The 21,596-nt window shown below is 33.0% G+C and overlaps 1 protein-coding gene across 1 annotated transcript; it reads left to right on the top strand.

Annotated features, from left to right (window-relative positions):
- The first annotated feature begins 3,187 nt into the window (after nt 1–3,187).
- Nucleotides 3,188–10,044, top strand: LOC139520039 (tyrosinase-like protein). The gene is made up of 3 exons (XM_071312454.1): nt 3,188–3,620; nt 5,751–5,863; nt 9,040–10,044. Exons 1-3 carry the CDS (start codon nt 3,303–3,305, stop codon nt 9,962–9,964), a joined length of 1,356 nt encoding a protein of 451 aa, XP_071168555.1. The 5' UTR covers nt 3,188–3,302; the 3' UTR covers nt 9,965–10,044.
- Nucleotides 10,045–21,596: the final 11,552 nt, after the last annotated feature.

Here is a 21,596-nt window from a genome sequence, read left to right as displayed (position 1 = left end):
GGTTCATTTTTAAACAGTGAAAATTATTGAAAGAAAAAATTTGACACAAATTTCCAGATGTGATCAAAACCAAACATTGATAGATTTTGAGTTGACACGAACAGTATGTTTCTTTCATATGCTAATAAAATTATTTTAACATCATTATTTGAATCCTACAACTAATTTACACAGCATATTATATATTTCAAACAAAAACCTTTATATAAGTCGTAAAACTTGATTTGGTTTGGAAATATGAAAAGTTCTAGATTTGTTTTCTTAAATTGTATTCTCAACTTTTTTTCTAACTTCACTGTAAATCGTTACATTTTATGATTTGCGAAATATTTTTATGTGGCAATTCAATGTTTTGCATACATAAACCAATCTCTTGGAAATATAAAACAGATCAATCCTACTATGGACAAGGTATTATAAAAGTAAAAAGGGTGACGTCTATGGAATTGCGAATATATTAAACGTCTAACAAAACTTAGTCATATATAATGGCTTCTTTAAAAGTAATCTTTGAATGTCTTAGGCGTGACTGTGTACAGACCAGGAAGATGAACATGTAGCTGCAGTGATTGTATCAATTATTTGCCCTTTTCTTTGTTCTTTGTTTTATTTTCTATTTGATATTATGGTTGATTGAATCTTCGTCGTTATGAAATATTTGTGTTATTTTTATTATCATAATAAACATAAGACATCAAAGATACCTGGTTTGTAATTAAGTTAACCGGACGGATATTTAGTCAACAGAAGATTTACCAGTGCCGCTCGGAACAAATTTTACCTAATGGTATGTATCATCAACACACTATTCGATAATACTGTGTTGACATAGAATACAAAACATGCGGCCATGTTCGATACATTTTTGATTCATAAAATTTTTCAAATTCCTGTAGACGTATAACAAATCGAATCAATTAACAAATTAAAGTGCACTAAACATGAACATAGCTAAATACGCATTGATGATCCGTGTAAACTCACCGAACCTTTAAAAACACTTATAAGTAAAGGTTATCTTACCAATGTTGTAATTAAATCTTTGATTATAGTTTACATTGGAACAAATATCGAATTTGTCATCAGCAAATTAAAACAGAACTGAATTTTAATTATTTTCAAACGGGCTGTATAAAGACACGCCCACGTTCATTTTTATCTTTAAAGTTTTAGAGGTAAACTCGTATATAACTATCATACTGCCTGTCGATACATTAATTTTTGGCATAGCACAAGTCATGTCTTCGATGACTGTCCAAACTGTTTTTGACTTTTAACTAGCTGTCAGTAATGCAAGTGCTCTCAAATCATACTTTCTTGTTAATTTGACCTGTTGTTACTATTTGTAATTTTTGTTTTGTTATTTAATGATTACTTATTCAGGGTTATATCTGGTCTACATACCAGCTTTGCTAAATGTTTGGTATTACTATAAATTTTGACTTTTTAGCACTATGAACATCAAAATTATTTATTTTGTAAAAATATTTTTATCTCCATTTAAACTGTATACCTAACAACAAAATTATTTGCATTTACCTTTGTGGAATATTATTCTAAATGACTGATTTTTGTTGAAGGTTATAATTGTTTTTTTCCTGAAATTGTTTAACTTTTCACAACAGTATAATATTGATATTTTCATCCTTCATACCTAATTTTATTGATTTTATGTTCACTTGTGTTAATATGTCTTTTTGATTTAGTTAAGTAATTTCAATTGATATTTTATAGCGTGGCTTTCTATGTAGTGATGTTACACTATTATTTTAGATAAGGGTGAAGGTTGGTACCTTACGTTTAAACCCGCTACAATTGTTTGCACCTGTTCTAAGTCAGGAATCTGATGTTCGGTAGTTGTCGTTTGTTAATGTGGTTCATACGTGTTTCTCGTCTGTTTCTCGGTTTTTTTTGTTATAGATTAGAGCTTTGGTTTTCCCGTTTGAATGGTTTAACACTAGTCATTTCCAATGCCCTTTATAGCTTGATGTTCGGTGTGAACAAAGACTCTGTGTTGAAGACCGTACTTTGACCTATAATGGTTTACCTTTATAAATTGTGACTTGCATGGAGAGTTGTTGTCTCATAGGCTATCGTACCACATCTTCTTATATCTATTGAGTATTAAATATCTAGCGTCTCGGAATATTTTAACATTGATCATTTGATCATAAATCATAAAGGACCAATGATTGTATTGTGTGGAACTAAAGGGATTTCAAAAATCATATTGAATAAAAACAGGCACATGGTTTTAAAGCAAACACGACAAAAAGACAAAGGTCAACAAAAAATTAAAATAACAGAAATATCGAGCTCCAAGGAAAATTCATATCGGACAGTCCCTTATCAAATGGCGAATTAAAAGCTCAAACATATCAAACAAACAGACGACAACTATCTTATTCCTGAATTGATACAGGAATTTTCTTATGTAAAGAATGGTGACTTTAAAACTTGTATGACACTCGCATAAAATTACATTATATTGAAAACAATATGTAAAAAAAGCAAATAGACAAAATAGGTAAAAATGTCAAATAGGAGTACATCAGTCAGCACAACACACTACAAAAAAGGATATTTGTATTTTCTTATTTTTAACGTGTTACTTGCTATTAAAATGTTGTGATGTCGATTGCCCATGATTTATAAAACAAAATATACTCATATCATAAATTTAATTACACGAAAGTCTTACATCATTGAAGGTATGAGGGGCGAAATATTTTAAGCATATCAAAACTGTAAAATTTTCAAGTAAAATATTTATGGAAGGGAAGTTGAATCAGAAAGCCGATCAAGTTCAAATTTTTTAAACCTTTTTTTCTCAATTCGTATTTTACTACGAATGTCTGATTGTAATACCATATCAATGTCTTTTCATATGTCAAATAAGGGGTGCCACAGCCTGTTCATTATCTAATTATAAAACCCATTACTATTTTTTTTATAAAATATGTTATAGATAAATACAATGAGAAGGAAAATGAAACAATATTTTTTTTCTTTTGGAAATAAACAAACATTCTTGATTTGAGTATTTCTAAAGAACTGAAACTTATTGCTTATACGTGGAGGTCATAATAGTGTTGTGTATAAGGAACAAAATGTAACACATCACCTTATAAACAGTAATTTCCCAGAAATAATATCCTGTTTATTCTATCAACATGTATCAAAAAGAATGACACATTGAAAAAAGTCATAAATGGCAGAGATAGTTATATTGTTTAAAAGGATAGAAATGAAATAGCATTTTGAAAAAAAACACGTTTTTATTATATGCCGTCAGATTCAGAATGTTGTCAATGTTGTCTTCCGTAGTTCTTTATTTACATGCCGTATTAGTGCATTCAGAAATTACCCCTGAGGGTTTTGATCCAGAATGTACAATTCAAGACGAAGCCGATTTTGACTTCTATCAATGCGATGCAACCTTTTCCAAAAATTATTATTGTTCATTATCATTAGAGCAACAGGACTGGCTACAGTATATCTGGCAAGAGGCATTAAAGGATCGTTCTAATCGACCACGAAAGCGGCGTGAAATTCGTACATTGAGCGAGAAGGAGAAAACAACTTTCTTCAAGGCTATCAATCAGTTGAAAACCGATACAGTATGTATAGTATCTTTATGGGTTTTTTTTTAAATCGTGCTATTTCGTTTAATTAGAGATTCAATAGTGATTTGTATTTGTTTGTTCACATGACATAATTTCTTTGATCTATTATCAACAAGTATCTATTTTTAAATCTAAGGAACGTTTGTCGCCCAGATTAGATAAGCTGATGGTCTGTCAAATTGTTAAACCAATAATACTATTGAATAAACATTCGATTTTTCCATTGTCTGTTTTACTTTCACTAAAACGTTTCCTGGAAAGACGAAGCAAAACCTTAACAAACCAAAATAAACAGGTGAATATTAAATGATAACATGATCTGATACGTCTATGACTTGTCTGTTAGAGAAAATAGGCAATCAATGAAATAGTTTCCTTGTGCAATGTTCAATTTCACATTTCATTTTAATTCACATATGACTGCTTATCGTTCAGCGGCAATATTACAATCATATATATCCCAGACAATGTCATGTTAAAAGCAATGTGATCTTGATTTTTATTACGTTGATGTGCTGAGCAGGATGTTTAAAGTGCTCAATCACAAACGTACCAGTTCGAAAGAGTATGTCATCCGAATTCGAACCGACCTTTCTTTGCTTCTATTGTTAATTTCGTTTGTGTTGTGGAAGCGGTTTGAGATTTTTGCAAGATAAAACAAATTTAACGTAATAAAAATATATAGTCAATTTCAATCAGTTTATTTTTTAAGTATGCGTCGTATTGATTTGGTACATGTAATTTGGAATTTTTGAAGGATTCATCGTTAATATAATTAGTTATCAAAGGTACCAGTATTATAATTTAGTACGCCAGACACGCGTTTCGTCTACATAAGACTCATCAGTGACGCTCATATCAAAATATTTATAAAGCCAAACAAGTACAAAGTTGAAGAGCATTTAGGATCCAACAAGTTGTGCCAAATACGGCTAAAGTAATATATGCCTGGGATAAGAAAATCCTTTGTTTTTCGAAAATTTCGAAAATTTATAAAAATGACCACATGATTGATATTCATGTCAGACTACTGGGTCAGCTGTACTGGGTTGGTGATACCCTCGAGGACGAAACGTCCACCAGCAGTGGCATCGACCCAGTGGTGAAAATAGTTATCAAAGGTACCTGGATTATAATTTGGTACGCCAGACGCGTTCAGCACTCTTGAATATGTAAGGTCTACCTTTCTTATATTGAAGAAGGGGAGAACCATCGACCGTCGATATGAAAACTGACAATTAGAGTTGAATGCATATTGCCACGACCGGGATTAAACTCACTAGTTTAATGTTGACAGGCTACAGATTTACCGTAGATGGACTTCTAAGACAGTTCGACAACCATGGCTCCAGTTTTACGTGTCTATAGAAGAAATCGTACCTAAAACCAAAGTTTATATAATGTTTGGAAAACACTTCGTTAAAAAGGAAATTATAATTAATATAATAAATAATCATCAATAACAACACAGAAGATACCTATCAAATAGATATATGAAGATGTGATATGATGACCAATAAGACAACTCTCCATAAAAGTCAACACGGATCATTAGCTTACACCGAGCATGTATAACAGATATGATATGGCATGATATGTTCGACGAATAGTATTTCCTATTTGTTGCAGTTTCTTTTCCTTATTTCTTTACATAAATGCATTATTCAAAATGGACATTTCTCTTCACTGAATTAACGTTATTTACTTGTGGCATCTCTGAATACCTAATATCTCAGTAAAGCTTACATATATAGTTATTTGAAGTAGTAAAAGTAAAATAATAAACATTAAGTTAAAAGGCGATCTACTATATTTTAATAACATTGACTTTGATGATTATGAAATATAATTCTTTTTGATTTCGGGCATTTGATATTTCGTTGATTTAGAGGTGTATTTTTACTTAATTTATCACCATGTGAGCCTTTGAGAAAGTTTATAACAAAGCTTAACTCACCTTTTGGTATTATTCTTGAAAAAATGTCAGTCATAATTGAATAGAAAAAAAAATGTCCACATATATCGCATTTCTTCATGATCGTAAGCACGTAATTTTTGCACTGTTTACAGCTATCAAAAATACGTTACATTTATTTTTATTTAAGTTTTTTTCTGTCTCTACAGACGATAGCACCAAATAAATACGATACTTTGGCACTGGTTCACACGAGTCGCACTTTATGTTCTGCACACCAGGGATCAAATTTTCTTGGATGGCATAGAGTCTATCTTCTTTTGTAAGTAATTACAAGTATATTCTTGAAAAAAGCGCCTGTGTCATTGACAAATCTACAAAACTCAAAAGAAAATGTTGTCATGGATATCACAAGGTCAATATACATTCAAAACAACTGTCTGCGCTGTATACAAATTGCTCAAAATCAAATTGCGTTTAGAAAATTGAATTGATGATTCATTTGAACAAATATTTACATGTTATTTATCGAGAGTCCCTATACTAAGGACAGTGATAAGTATTATTGGAATTTGAGATTTTAAATCTGCAATGCGTATGATAAAAATAGATCAAAGGACAAGGGACGATAAGGACCGTTTTCAGACCTAAATATTATGATTTTTTTATTCGTTCAGTGTATTTTCACTAGTGTTAATATGTCTTTTGATCGGGTTAAGCCATTTCAATTTATATTTCATAGTGTGTATTTTTATGTGGTGATGTTACACTATCGTATCAGATAAGGGTGAAGGTTTGTACCTATTAAAACGGATAAACCCGTTGCATTTGTTTGCATCTGTCAGAAGTCAGAAATCTGATATTCAGCAGAAGAGGGACGAAAGATACCAAAGGGACAGTCAAACTCATAAATCTAAAACAAACTGACAACGCCATGGCTAAAAATGAAAAAAGACAAACAGAAAAACAATAGTACACATGACACAACATAGAAAACTAAAGAATAAACAACACGAACCCCAAACAAAAACTAGGGGTGACCTCAGGTGCTCCGGAAGGGTAAGCAGATCCTGCTCCACATGTGGCACCCGTCGTGTTGCTTATGTGATTACAAATCCGGTAAATAGTCTAGTTCGGTAGGTCACATTCATGAAAGGGAAGGGGATTGTAGTTACGACGTAAGGAACATATCCGATATCATTTGTGAAACGGTTATTCCATAACGGTCAACCAACTCTTGATGGCGTCCGTAAAATTTACGAAGGGATGATTTCAACTTCACCACTTGGAACTCTTGGTTTAATAGCTTCCTTGTGAGCAGTAACCCTCTATCAAGAAAATCATGATAGGAAATGCAAGCACGGGAATATCGTATCAATTGGGAGATATATACCCCGTATGCAGGTGCTGCTGGAATGTTGCTACTTAGAAATGGAAAGTTCACAATTGGAAAGCTGAAATCATCTCTTTTGTCGTAAAGTTTTGTTTTCAACCAACCCTCATTGTCAATTTCTAGATGTAAGTCAAGATATGAAGCCGACTTAACTGTATCTGTAGTATCCTTTATCTCCAATTTGATGGGATGGATGCGTTCCACATAGTCACCAAATTTTGAATTGTTTAGTGAAAGAACGTCATCTATATAGCAGAAATTAGAGTTAAAGGATATTGCTAACTTCTTATCCTTTTTCCTATGAAGTTCCTGCATGAAGTCAGCCTCATAATAATAAAGAAACAAGTCGGCAAGTAGAGGGGCACAGTTTGTTCCCATTGGGATGCCGACAGTCTGTTGAAAAACATGTCCTCCGAACGTTACAAATATGTTGTCAATCAAGAAATCAAGCATCTTGATAATATCGGTTTCAGAGAATTTTTTGTTTGAATCAGAGTGATTCTTTACAAAGTATGATTTATCCCTCCCTAAGACAAGATACTTGTATCTACGTTGGCCATTCTTTTTTATGAAGCAAAGTAATACCAACTCTTTCAATTTGTCTTTTAGTTTGGAATGTGGAATACTTGTGTAAAGAGTAGAAAAGTCAAATGTTTTAATACTGTTACAAGATGAAAGAGAGTTAGATTGTATGTACTCTAAAAGATCTTTGGAATTTTTAAGTATCCACATCTGATTCACGCCACCTCTAGAATAAGCAGTTTCACAATAACTTTGAAGCCCGTCTTTGATTTCTGATAAAATAGATGTTAATAATTTAGAAAGAGGTTTCGTGGAGCACTTGGAAGACCCAGCAATATAGTTGTCGTTTGTTGATGTGGTTCATAAGTATTTATCGTTTCTCGTTTTTATATAGATAAACTCATCATAGATACCAAGACTAAATTTTGCATATACGCCAGACGCGCGTTTCGTCTACAAAAGACTTATCAGTGACATAGATTAGACCGTTGATTTGCACGTTTGAATAGTTTTATGCTAGTCTTTTTGGGGGCTCTTTTTAAGCTTGCTGTTCGGTGTGAGCCAAGCTCCGTGTTAAAGACCGCACTTTTACTTATAATGGTTTACTTTTACAAATTGTTACTTGTATGGAGAGTTGTCTCCTTTGCACTCATTCCACCTCCTTTTATATATATGATCGACATCAGGATTAAGGGGTTAAGATCTGAAACTAGCATAGTTCAACTGCAAAATATATTCATGCACCTGTCGAAATATTTTTTTCTTTAGTTATATCTTAATGTTTTTTGTTCCCTATCGAATTATTTGCTGATTGCAGATGTTTGCAAATTTGGTTGATATTCACCACTTTTCTAGACTGGGCCTGTAGATTAAAAGCTATGATATTGTAAAGAAAATGATTATAACACTTTAAAAATGTTGATGTGTTCGAAGCACTTGTCTGGATTTTACCTAGATCCGGAACGCTCAAACTTAAAAATCTGAAAACCGAAGATGTAAAAGTACCTGAATAGAATTATGACCAACAAAAATATTTGAAAACAAAAAGTAATAATTATCTGCTGAAAATTTGAGAAAAGCATGATATAAATCGTAGCACTACTACACTGATGACAACCCAGGTTCTAACATATTTCACCAGCAGTGGTATTGACTCAACATAGATATGTTGAGACAGTATGTTGATCAATACATGAATTATGGTGTATTGCGGTGTTCAGCTGCAGTCTGGTTTGACGTTTTTCGAAATCCTTAAGCACAGAAGGTACCATATGCAGTGTATTCGTAATTTTTCGTCGTATTAAGTAAAATTAAGTTCGTTATACTGTCATTTGGTAAACAGATATCCTTTCTACTGAGCAGTCATTGTTATGAAATGAGGTAAAGTGGTATGATTACTTTCAAAGCGACAGCTGACATGGATTTAACAACTCTTAATCGAGATTAGGAGAAAAAAAGTGCTGAATTCTATAAACCAAACAATACTAAGGTTGATGTTACAATATCTAGTTTCAACAAGTATAAACGTCTAAGAATAATCTCTGCAATCGTACTTACAAGCCTTAAATGTTGTTTTCTTCCAGGTTTGAAACTGCCCTTAGACAGAAAGATAAATCCGTCGTTTTACCTTACTGGGACTCTGTGCTTGACAATCAAAACATAACTGCTCCAAGAAAAACAGTTTTGTTTACAAAAGATTTTATCGGCAATGGAAACGGAAATGTCACTGACGGCCCTTTCAAAAACTGGCGCGATATGTTCAACTGCCCATTAAACAGAAACATAAGTCGACCTGGATCTGAGCTTATGTCACCAGAAATAGTAGAATGGATTGAAAATGATATTTCAGTTTTTCTTGTTGAAGACATTATAGATCATTTTTGGAGTGCAGAGCGATTGGAAACTATAGAGGGTCAGCACAATCTTCCACATGGTTGGGTAGGAGGAATGATGGCTATATTTAGTTCCTCACCGAAAGATCCTGCTTTCTTTTTACACCATGCTTACGTAGACTATATATGGGAGAAATTTAGACAAAAACAACTAAGACTAAGAAAAAACCCTGAATATTATACTGGTTTAGGTGTATCAGAATGGATAAGTGAGTCCAAAAACTATAACTTGACACTTTTCCACGCCCCTTATCGTAACATGGACTGTTTCAAATGGATGAAGAACATTGACGGATATTCGAATATCTTTACAGAGAACTTATATGTGTATGAAGATTCTCCTACATATCCTGACTGTGGTAACACTAAATATCTCAACTGGAACACTGTGCTAAAGAGATGTATTGGGATAAAACCAGTGTTATCAGCAATTCCACAGAGCATAAAACCTTACTACGTGCACATGATTATAATTATATCTGTTTCCTTGATTTTGTTGATCATAATTTCTTTCTTGGTTTTTCTAACTCTAAGGAAAATAAAAAAAGTAACAATTTTTACAATCTCTAACGAAGAACTTAAACCGTTATGTCGAAGGACAGTTTCAAATATCTGATACTATCAATTTATAAAACAAAGTATCACTGCGTTCATTATAATGAGAAGATAATCAATAACCTGATATAACCTCCTATTATTAATACTTGTAGCAATTGAGATTTTTTACATCTTCAATTCTTCTTATTTTACTTTCTAAAAAATGCAAGCAATTTTATTTATTTATTGGCAGTTTTCTTATTTAAAAAAAAATCTTAACATTTACCAATTAACCTTGATAAAACCCTGCAAGGCAGAAATGTACACTTTATAATCATTCAATACACCAATACAATTGAACTGCTATTTATAGTAACTGATTTCAGGAACTCAATTTTCGGCTCTCCCTTGACACCATCTGCGAGTATGGTCTTGAGGAAACGATGATAGTCCGTCGGAAGGGGACGATAAATGGCTGACCCGTGTTAAGAGAGAGCCATATCTCTTGCACGTTAAAGACACCCTTGTAGATTTCGAAAAAGAGTAGGCTAATGCCGCTACAAGGCAGCACCCGCAAAGTGGAAAGGGATTAATATAAGTTGCAAAACCTGTTTCCCAATCCACTCTAAATAAATATGTTTAAACTAAACTAAAGTAACTGATGAACTGATAATCCACAAAAACCTGTCATTGACCAATGAACCACAAAAATGAGGTCAAGGTCATATGAAACCAACCAGACAGACATGTACATTTTACAAATTCCGTACATTAAATATACTTAACCTATTGCTTATTACAATATCTGAGAACTAAATAAATTGTTGTTTTATATATGTTATTGTTATTATGTCTTTGATCTTTTGGGTTTAATTTGTGCTTAATAAAGATTTATGATAATTTTGATATTCTTTATCAATTCTTTACTTCGAAATTTTCATTTTACTGTATCATTTATTGAACTTTTTTCATTTTTTAAGGCCAAATCATTCCTAAAAAGTAAAATCACAAAAATACTAAACTCCGAGGTAAATTTAAAACGGACAGTACCTAATCAAATGGCAAAATCAAAAGCTAAAACGAATGGATAACAACTGTCATATTCCTGACTTAACACAGTGGTTTTAGCGTTATGTCTTTAAAGACACAAAGGTAACAAACATACAAAAAAACCTCTTTGGCTACCACCGGGGTTTCCTGGCACAAAGACACAAACATATAAACAAGCATACAAAACCCCGCTTTGGCTAGCTACGGGGTTTCCTGACACAAAGATATTAACAAACATGCAAAAACCCGCTTTGGCTAACACCGGGGTTTCCTTTCACAAAGACACAAAGATATTAACAAGCATACAAAAACCCCGCTTTGGCTAACACCGGGGTTTCCTGGCACAAAGACACAATGATATTAACAAGCATACAAAAACCCCGCTTTGGCTAACACCGGGGTTACCTGGCACAAAGACACAAAGATATTAACAACCATACAAAAACCCCGCTTTGGCTAACACCGGGGTTTCCTGACACAAAGACACAAAGACACAAAGATATTAACAAACATACAAAAAAACCGGGGTTTCCTGGCACACATAATTATGTGATGCCTTGCCCAACACGCGTGCTTCTTAACTTTTTGCGTTGAATTGATAGACTTCCGTATTAAGCTCTATTGAACCTTTATTTGATTTGATTAACTATGCTTAAATATATTTTGAATTTTGAAATCATTAAGAAAATGTTTTGGAAGCAACAAATTTATATTTAAAGTGTTATTTTAAATCATATTGGTTTTTCCATCCTTTTATAGATGTGCAGCCCAATCGAACAAAATAGAGTTTAAGATTGATTAAATCTTAGAATTAATGAATTTCAGTTCAAATCGAATGTCTTTTTTAATTTTATTTTGTCTCAATTTTTGAATTATATTTGTTGGTGACCTTTTTTTATGGCAACAATGGTAAAATGATGTAATATAATTACTTATTATTTCTTTTTGTCTGTAGTTACATCACATTAAAACAAAATTAAGGTAGATACATTGTATACCATATTGAATTGTTTGAAAACAGTAAAACATTGAGGTCTAGTTCTTTGCCTAAATCTACAAATTTTAAAACAGATTGGCAATTAATATGTTAGCCGGTTTCTCAGTTTGCAGAGTTTATTGAAATAACATGACATCGTCCTGATTATTCGCGTAATATTTGCTGCTGGCGGCTAGTCATCCATCATTATCATCTGTTATCTTCCTTCCCTACGCATATATCATCCTACTCACTCACTCCGTAATTTCGTATCACGGCTTTGAGACGACAGCAGGTATTATCAGCGACGTCAAAATGTCTGAGGAGAAGTTATCAGCGACGTAACAATGCGTGAGGAAACGTTATCAAGCTTGCCTTTGTCAAGCTTAAAACTTCTTAGGGAGGCAGAAAAGACCAGTTATAGAACGATAAACAGATGATCGGGGTTTCTTCGTATATATATCGTAAAATATCATCAACTCTACACAATATGAACCATTTTAGCTCGTTCACTGAGCTCACTCGACAAAACGAAGATTACTGTTTTCCATGTAGACGGAATAATAGCAAATGACTATCAATTGGCTAGAACTGATTCCACACTCCATTCAAAATTAAAAGTCACTTGCTTTCAATTTTAATAAATTTTGGAAAACAACTTACAATTTTATTATTATCATTCATTCCATTATTTTATGGAAAGCATGGTTATTTGATGTAAGACTGACCTAAGATTACTATAAAAAAAAAAGGGACGAAAGATACCAGAGGAACAGTCAAACTCATAAATCAAAAAAAAAACGACAACGCCATGGCTAAAAATGAAATAGACAAACAGACAAACAATAGTACACATGACACAACATAGAAAACTAAAGAATAAACTACACTAACCCCAACAAAAACTAGAGGTGATTTCAGTTGCTCCGGAAGGGTAGGCAGATCCTGTTCCACATGTGGCACCCGTCGTGTTGCTTATGAGATAACAAATCCTGTAAATAGTTTAATTCGGTAGGTCACATTTATGAAAGGGAAGGGGGTGGTAGTTACGACATAAAGAACACATCCGATATCATTTGTGAAACGGTTATTCCATAACGGTCAACCAACTCGTGATGGCGTCCGTAAAATTTACGAAGAGATGATTAGAACTTCAACATTTTTAAACACTTGATTTAATAGCTTCCTTGTGAGCAACAACCCTCTATCAAGAAAATCATGATAGGAAATGCAGGCACGGGAATGTCGTATCAATTGGGAGATATATACACCGTATGCAGGTGCTGCTGGAATGTTGCTACTTAAAAATGGAAAGTTCACAATTGGATAGCTGAAACCATCTCTTTTGTCATAAAGTTTTGTTTTCAATCGACCCTCATTGTCAATTTCTAGGTGTAAGTCAAGATATGAGGCTGACTTAACTGTATCTGTTATATCCTTATCTCTAGTTCAATATGATAGATGTCTTTGACATAGCCACAATTTTTTTAATTATTTAGTGAAAGAAGATCATCTATATAGCGGAAAGTAGAGTTAAAGGATAGTGCTAACTTCTTATCTTTCTTCTTAAGAAGTTCCTGCATGAAGTCAGCCTCATAATAATAAAGAAACAAGTCGGCAAGAAGATACGCACAATTCGTTCCCATTGGAATGCCGATAGTCTATTGAAAAAACACGTCCTCTGAACGTACAAAATATGTTGTCAATCAAGAAATCAAGCATCTTGAAAATGTCAGTTTCATAGAATTTTTTGTTTGAATCAGAGTGATCCTTTACAAAGTAGGATTTATCCCTTCCTAAGACAAGATACTTGTATCTTCGTTGGCCATTCTTTTTTATGAAACAAAGCAATACCAACTCTATCAATTTGTCTTTTAGTTTGGAATGTAGAATACTTGTGTAAAGTGTAGAAAAGTCAAATGTTTTCATACTATTACAAGATGAAAGAGAGTTAGATTGTATGTACTCTAAAAGATCTTTGAAATATAACATACATTGGTCACTTCGAGTAAAGCAAATCAAATCGTATTGGATTAATTAAATTTTGTTAAATATAAAAAAGAAGATGTGGTATGATTGCCAATGAGACAACTATCAAAATAAGACCAAAATGATGCAGACATTAACAACTATAGGTCACCGTTTTAGTAGTTTCAGCGTTGTTTACCTTTAATGTAAATGTAAGAATTAAACGATTGAATATAATTATGTAATAATTAAACGATTGAATATAATTATGTAATAATTAAACGATTGAATATAATTATGTAATAATTAAACGATTGAATATAATTATGTAATAATTAAACGATTGAATATAATTATGTTTATAAGATAGCCATTCACGTGTCAATCAAACGATGCAAGTGACGTGTTTTCGCTTTATGCTAGAAATGTATAAGTTCACTTGCATTCATAGTGATAAAATGTGCTAAATGTGCCCAATATGCATTTATTTAACACAATAAATATGTAGTTGCTGATTCTGATTAATTGTTCAATGAACATTTTTGTAATGATGATCTTCGTTTTACTGAAAAGTCCTTACTGACTAGGCAAACATATTATATATTTCTTACCATGGGGTATATAATATGTTGTTTTTCCGTTCGAAAGATTCTTCCCTGTATCATACTGTTACAAATTGTCCCATTTTTTAAATGTGGATAAAAGAGATGTAGTATAGAAAACAAAATTTGTAATATTTTAATGCAAAAAAGATATGTATATTTCATTATAAAGATCGATGCACTTCCATCTTTATCAGTTTGAAATTATGAGATAAATGTTTTGTCAGCCGTAAGTGGCTTTGGTAAGAATAAAGAGTCCAAAACAAAATATCAAATTCAAGGTTAAAAGAATTTACAAAAGTACACAAAAATGAGAAACCCAATCAAACGCCCGAAATCAGGTTTGAATCTCTGTGGTGCTGATGACATGGGGTTTCTTCCGATACATCTATTTAGCACATTGCTGAATGTGAGATATTTTCAATCACCACAGTTAGGATATGATGGAGATTCTTCATAAGTATACAAGTATTGAGTATAGTTTTTCTTTAAAGACCCAAATGTTGCAAAACACCTTTCCTACCTCCATGACAAATATGTTGTTGTCCCCGCAGATAAAGCCCCAAACAACATCGTTTTTGTATGTAAACCTCATTACATTAACTGCTTGATAAACGAAATAGGTATTGACAATTCACTTGGAAACTCAACATATACCCTCACGACACTTACCAAAGAGGAAATCCTGGATAATCATAGGTCTGTTCTGTGTTCCTTTGGAATTTCAACCAAAGATGAAGAACTGGATCTGCCATCACTGAATTGGATACCTAAACTACATAAGTGTCCTTACAAACAACGGTATATTGCTGAGTCTTCCAAGTGCTCCACGAAACCTCTTTCTAAATTATTAACATCTATTTTATCAGAAATCAAAGACGGGCTTCAACGTTATTGTGAAACTGCCTATTCTAGAGGGGGCGTGAATCAGATGTGGATGCTTAAAAATTCCAAAGATCTTTTAGAGTACATACAATCTAACTCTCTTTCATCTTGTAACAGTATTAAAACATTTGACTTTTCTACTCTGTACACTAGTATTCCACATTCCAAACTAAAAGACAAATTGAAAGAGTTGGTATTGCTTTGCTTCGTAAAAAAGAATGGCCAACGTAGATACAAGTATCTTGTCTTAGGGAGGGATAAATCCTACTTTGTAAAGGATCACTCTGATTCGAACAAAAAATTCTCTGAAACTGATATTATCAAGATGCTTGATTTCTTGATTGACAACATATTTGTTACGTTCGGAGGACGTGTTTTTCAACAGACTGTCGGCATTCCAATGGGAATAAACTGTGCCCCTCTACTTGCCGACTTGTTTCTTTATTATTATGAGGCTGACTTCATGCAGGAACTTCTTAGGAAGAAAGATAAGAAGTTAGCACTATCCTTTAACTCTACTTTTCGCTATAAAGATGATGTTCTTTCACTAAATAATTCAAAATTTGGTGACTATGTCGAACGCATCTATCCAATCGAGCTAGAGATAAAGGATACTACAGATACAGTTAAGTCGGCCTCATATTTGACTTACATCTAGAAATTGACAATGAGGGTCGGTTAAAAACAAAACTTTACGACAAAAGAGATGATTTCAGCTTTCCAATTGTGAACTTTCCATTTCTAAGTAGCAACATTCCAGCAGCACCTGCATACGGGGTATATATCTCCCAATTGATACGATATTCCCGTGCTTGCATTTCCTATCATGATTTTCTTGATAGAGGGTTGCTGCTCACAAGGAAGCTATTAAACCAAGAGTTCCAAATGGTGAAGTTAAAATCATCCCTTCGTAAATTTTACGGACGCCATCACGAGTTGGTTGACCGTTATGGAATAACCGTATCACAAATGATATCGGATATGTTCCTTGCATCGTAACTACAATCCCCTTCCCTTCCTGAATGTGACCTACTGAATTAGACTATTTACCGGATTTGTTATCACATAAGCAACACGACGGGTGCCGCATGTGGAGCAGGATCTGCCTACCCTTCCGGAGCACCTGAGAGCACCCCTAGTTTTTTGGTGGGGTTCGTGTTGTTTATTCTTTAGTTTTCTATGTTGTGTCGTGTGTGCTGTTGTTTGTTTGTCTTTTTCATTTTTAGCCATGGCGTTGTCAGTTTGTTTTAGATTTATGAGTTTGACTGTCCCTTTGGTATCTTTCGTCCCTCTTCTTTAACAAGAACAATTGAATTATCATTTTCAATCATTTCTACAATTGCAGGTGGCGGAAGCTCCGAATCAGATTGGCTTATGTTTCTGTTTAATGGACATTTGTATTTATCTCGCCAGTGCTTGAAAGGACCGTCAATAACATCTCCATCTCCATTGCCGAGAAAATCTTTCGTAAACAAGAATGTGTTCTTTTGGTCGGTTATGTTTTGATTGTCTAGCACAGAGTTCCAATACGGTAAAACGACGGAATTATCTTTCTGTCTTAGGGCAGTTTCATACCTAGAAAATTAATTCAATGTTAAACAATAACTTTGTAGTTTCATACCTGTATTAAAACAGCGTTTCAAAAGGGCAAAATAAGTGGGTGAATAACTCTTGTAAACCGGTTTTCCTTTGTTGAAACAAAATATTGAATCATTTGCTATAGAGAACAAACAACTTTAAACGGTAATGATTTTTATTTCGAATGCTTGAACTCCCGAGTCGATTATACAACCTTTTCAAACAATTTTAATCTTAAACAGTTATTATATACTGGTACGAATTAAATTTCTGATTTTTTCTTCTTTATCGGGTATGTGCCGACTATAACAAAGAAATTTGTGGTATGATTGCCAATGAGACAACTCTCCACAAGTGACTAAAATGACACAGAAATTAACAACTATAGGTCACCGTACGGCCTTCAACAATGAGCAGAGCCCATACCTCATAGTCAGCTATAAAAGGCCCCGAAATGACAATGTAAAACAAATCAGAAGAAAAAACTAACGGCCTTATTTATATAAAAAATGAACTGTCAATATGTATTAAAACAAAGACAACTTTAATCTAAAAATAGATATTGAAAGAATAATTTTGCCTCGGGAAGTTGTAACCATCAGTTATGAAAATAAAAATATATAGAATTTAGAAATTTTCAAATGACGTTAAAAACTATGATAATTTCACAAAAGGTTTTAATTATAAAGAGAATATTGTAGGTACATACAACCCAACCTGTATTGAATAGACAAGAGAAGATATAACCTGTATTAAATAGACAAGAGGGGGATATTAAAAGGACAAAGCACAAAATGACGTTTGGCCGATTTACAATTCACTATTGGCTTCATGAGGACTACTCATGCCCAAAAAAAGGAGTGAATCAAAGTTTTTAGATAGTATGACAGCTATATAAACAGAAAAGAGCATACTGAGATTAGCCAAATATATAAGTTTGAATGAAAAAAAGGGATAGATGTCAATACGGCTGCAACTCAGCGGCGCAAAAGGCTAAAAATTAATTTAGAAGTCACCAAAAAGTTTGATATAGTTAAGATTATTATTTAAAGTGACAAGCACCGTATCACCCGAATTATAAAATAATAAAGGCGACCAAATATCTGCCTTGTAGCAACATTCTAAATTCTTAAAAACATAAATTATGAAACAACCACTGACGAATTTGACAGATACGGGAACATGGATAAAAAGGAACGTTGTTTTATAAATAGTTGTCACATATATAACCTAGACTAAGTGTTTTACTTATCATAAATTATAGAACCTTGTATGTTGCAAAGGACTGTCAGTAACATTTATATTTTCTCCATTTTTAATAACTGTTTCATTAAACAATGTTAAACAGCTCTTTTAACTTATCGTTTGCATATTGTTACTTACAAAAGAAGATATACTCTATGCCATCCAAGGAAATTTGATCCCCGATGCGCAGAACACAGAGTAAGATTTGTGTGAATCAATGCCAGCGTATCGTATTTATTTGGTCCTATCGTCTGTAGAAAAAACATTTAATAATATTAGTCAAAAGTTCTTGTCTTTAATGTTATAAGATATGAAGAAAGAAAAATATTGACTGTGAACCTAAAAATATCACATCAAAATGGGGTTATGATAAGCTATGAGTCCCATTGATGATTGAAGTGAGTTATCGGTCTTTTAAAACGAAAATATGATAAATGGACTCAGGATCTTTTAAAAATCTAATTATGATTGATACTCATCTCATACAACAAAGATAATATTTGCTCAGGTTGACTCAATCATATTCATACAACATTTGTTATAGGGTTGCTTATTAAAATTTTAGTCTTGAAGAATATAGTTTTAGTTTTAGTATGTATTGGCCTTGACCAATCTTTCAGTAACTGCGAGTACTGTTAGATTGATCTTTTTGACTTTTGAAATGCGTTTCCATGCTAAGTATCAATCAGATGAGGCATTTCTTTAGTTTTGCAGGTTATTCTAATGCCGTTTTGTATCAAATTTTCTTTTAATTGCAAAGAAAGACGAATAACCCTAAAAATGTACACCTGCGATGAATAATCATAAAAATCAACGGCGAATAACATTTTGACTTTTCTTGACTTGTACTGTTGAACACGAGTTACCCCCCTGAAAATGACGTCACATGCGTATATAAACAAAATGGCAACGCTCACTTTACAGAAAGGTCATTGAGAGACGAAAATAAAGCTTTGGATATACATCAAGTGTTGATGATATCTCTTTTAGACGGTCCTGTTCTGCAGGGCCATCAATATTTTACAAAAAGAGTCTACCTATGTTGTGCAAACGCCATCAACTGTAGAAACGAACTATATGATAACAACTGTAATATTCTTGAGTTGGTACAGGACATATTAAGAAATGATTGTGGGTTATACACGGTTTAATGGCTAGCCAAACCTCCCGCTTTATGACAATGTTAAAGAATATCGCGGAAATGACAACACTACCTAACAGAAATACAGCACAAACACATGCAAAATATGCATCATAGAGAAACGGACAAACAAATAAATATATGAGTCGACACACCATGCAATCTGCAGAACAACAACGAACATATCCCATCAACGACAACCACCACAGGATATAAAAACCATGACGAGCATATGTAACTTGCATGCACATGAACTTTATACAATCATTTTCACAATACTCGTCCAAAGAATTTTCATGACAATGATATTATGAAAAAAAAAATTATAATTTTTAGGACTACAAACGATAAAACATAAAAGATTTTTCCAGCCAAACCCATAACAGAAACATCAAAAATGAACTACAGATATAAGAAGATGTGGTATGAGTGCCAATGAGGCAACTCTCCATCAAAAGAACAGTCCGTAAAAGATTAACCATTATAGGTCAAAGTACGGACTTCAATACGGAGCCTTGACTCAAGCCGAACAGTTAGCTATAAATGACTAGTGTAAAACAACCGACACTACTGAACATCAGGTTCCTGATTTAGGACATGTGCAAACAAATGCATCTGTTTTAAAAGTTTTAATAGGTACCAACCGTTACCCTTACCGGAAATAATAGTATAATATCACAACAAAGAAAGACACACTATAAAATATCAATTGAAATTCAAAAGACATATAAATACAAGTGATAATACACTGAACGAATAAATTTGATGAATGTCGGATGTACAAAATACCGATACACGTCGTATAGTATTGCTAGTTCACACAAATTGATAACATACGATAAGACATAGCACACTTTTCAACCGACATAAAAAATAAAAACATGAATGTGGCATGTACAAAATACACAGCCACGTACAGAAACGAAAATTCGCATTGGGTATAAAAGTCATCTTCGGGAAAAGGTCACGTTCGGTACGGAGCAGGCAGACGACATAGATGTTAAACCACAATCTAAGACGTGGTAGAAAAGTTATTAGTTAGTTTAGACATATAATATACAATGTATAAAAAAGTCAAAGTTAAAAATCTTAAACGAATACTATAACATCTCGGCAGTAGGTATCTGTGTATATGATATCTCTTGGGTTGATAAATCACTCTAGCCAATTGGTTAGCTGTGAAGGATTATATAATATAATGGTGCCTGCTGTCGTTTAATGTATGTTTAAATTGACGTTGGCTAACAGATTTGGGCTTAGACAGTCAAGTAATTTATACATTTTATGTGTTTTAAAAGGATTTGATAATACGAATTGATAATCTTTTTCAAAATAAAGAATTATTAAAGAATTCAAAACATCAAACTGATTCTATTGTTTGAAGATATTTGGGATATTCTCTTAAATATGATTGTAGCAAACATACCTTGTCGGCTTTTAACTCATTGACGGCATTGAAATAATTTGCTCTCTCGATCTCGCTTAATACCCGAATTTCCCGCCTTCTCCTAGGTGGACTGGAACGATCCTGTAATGCCTCTTGCCAAAGAGAAACCAGCCAGTCTTGTTGTTTCTTGGTTAATGTACAATGATATTCGTTTGCAAGAGTTTCACTGCAATAGGTGAAGTCAAATTCGTATTCGTCTTGAATTGTACATTCTGGATCATGTTCCTCGGGAGTAAGTTCTGAACGGACTAATACATTAAGAAAGAAAGAAACAGAAAACAAAACTATAACCAATGTGGCAGGATAAAGTAGTGCCGATTCAAAATATTGCATTTCTGTCTTTTTATACTCGTTGTGCATGGGTTTTTTTTCATTTTCATTGGTTGATTATATATTGTGTATCTACATTTTACCCGTAGATAAGTTTCTTAGAATACTTAATCACTATATTTCATGGAAGAAAATGCCTTCACATTTGCTATTTTTGACAATTAACCTGATATAGTGTGCTTATCTAATGTATTTGCATGATTGTTGAATTGTTATCTTATAAAAAAAAAAGTAAAAACTGCATTTTACAGAAATAATATTTTAGATAGTTTCTGTAATAATGGTTTAATCTGACTATTATATACGTACCGTAAAATTTAGTTTACTCTTATTGAATTAAGCATTATCCAAATTTGATAGTGCGTGTTTAAGTTGGAATTATTTCTTTCCATTGATTACTTGTGATTGAAATGTGTTTGATGTTTTATAAGATAAGAATCTAAAGGTACAAAAGTGATATAAAATCAAAGTCATAAGTCCACGACAAAC

Source organism: Mytilus edulis, chromosome 4 (genome assembly GCF_963676685.1).
Source record: "Mytilus edulis chromosome 4, xbMytEdul2.2, whole genome shotgun sequence".
NCBI lineage: Eukaryota > Metazoa > Mollusca > Bivalvia > Mytilida > Mytilidae > Mytilus > Mytilus edulis.
The sequence above is the reverse complement of the archived record's forward strand: the minus strand, read 5'-3'. Positions and strand labels throughout refer to the sequence as shown.

Coding starts and splice junctions, on each gene's coding strand:
- LOC139520039 (XM_071312454.1), top strand. CDS start 3,303: ATGTTGTCAATGTTGTCTTCCGTAGTTCTTTATTTACATGCCGTATTA. Junction 3,621..5,750: donor ATCAGTTGAAAACCGATACA/GTATGTATAGTA, acceptor CTGTCTCTACAG/ACGATAGCACCAAATAAATA. Junction 5,864..9,039: donor CATAGAGTCTATCTTCTTTT/GTAAGTAATTAC, acceptor GTTTTCTTCCAG/GTTTGAAACTGCCCTTAGAC.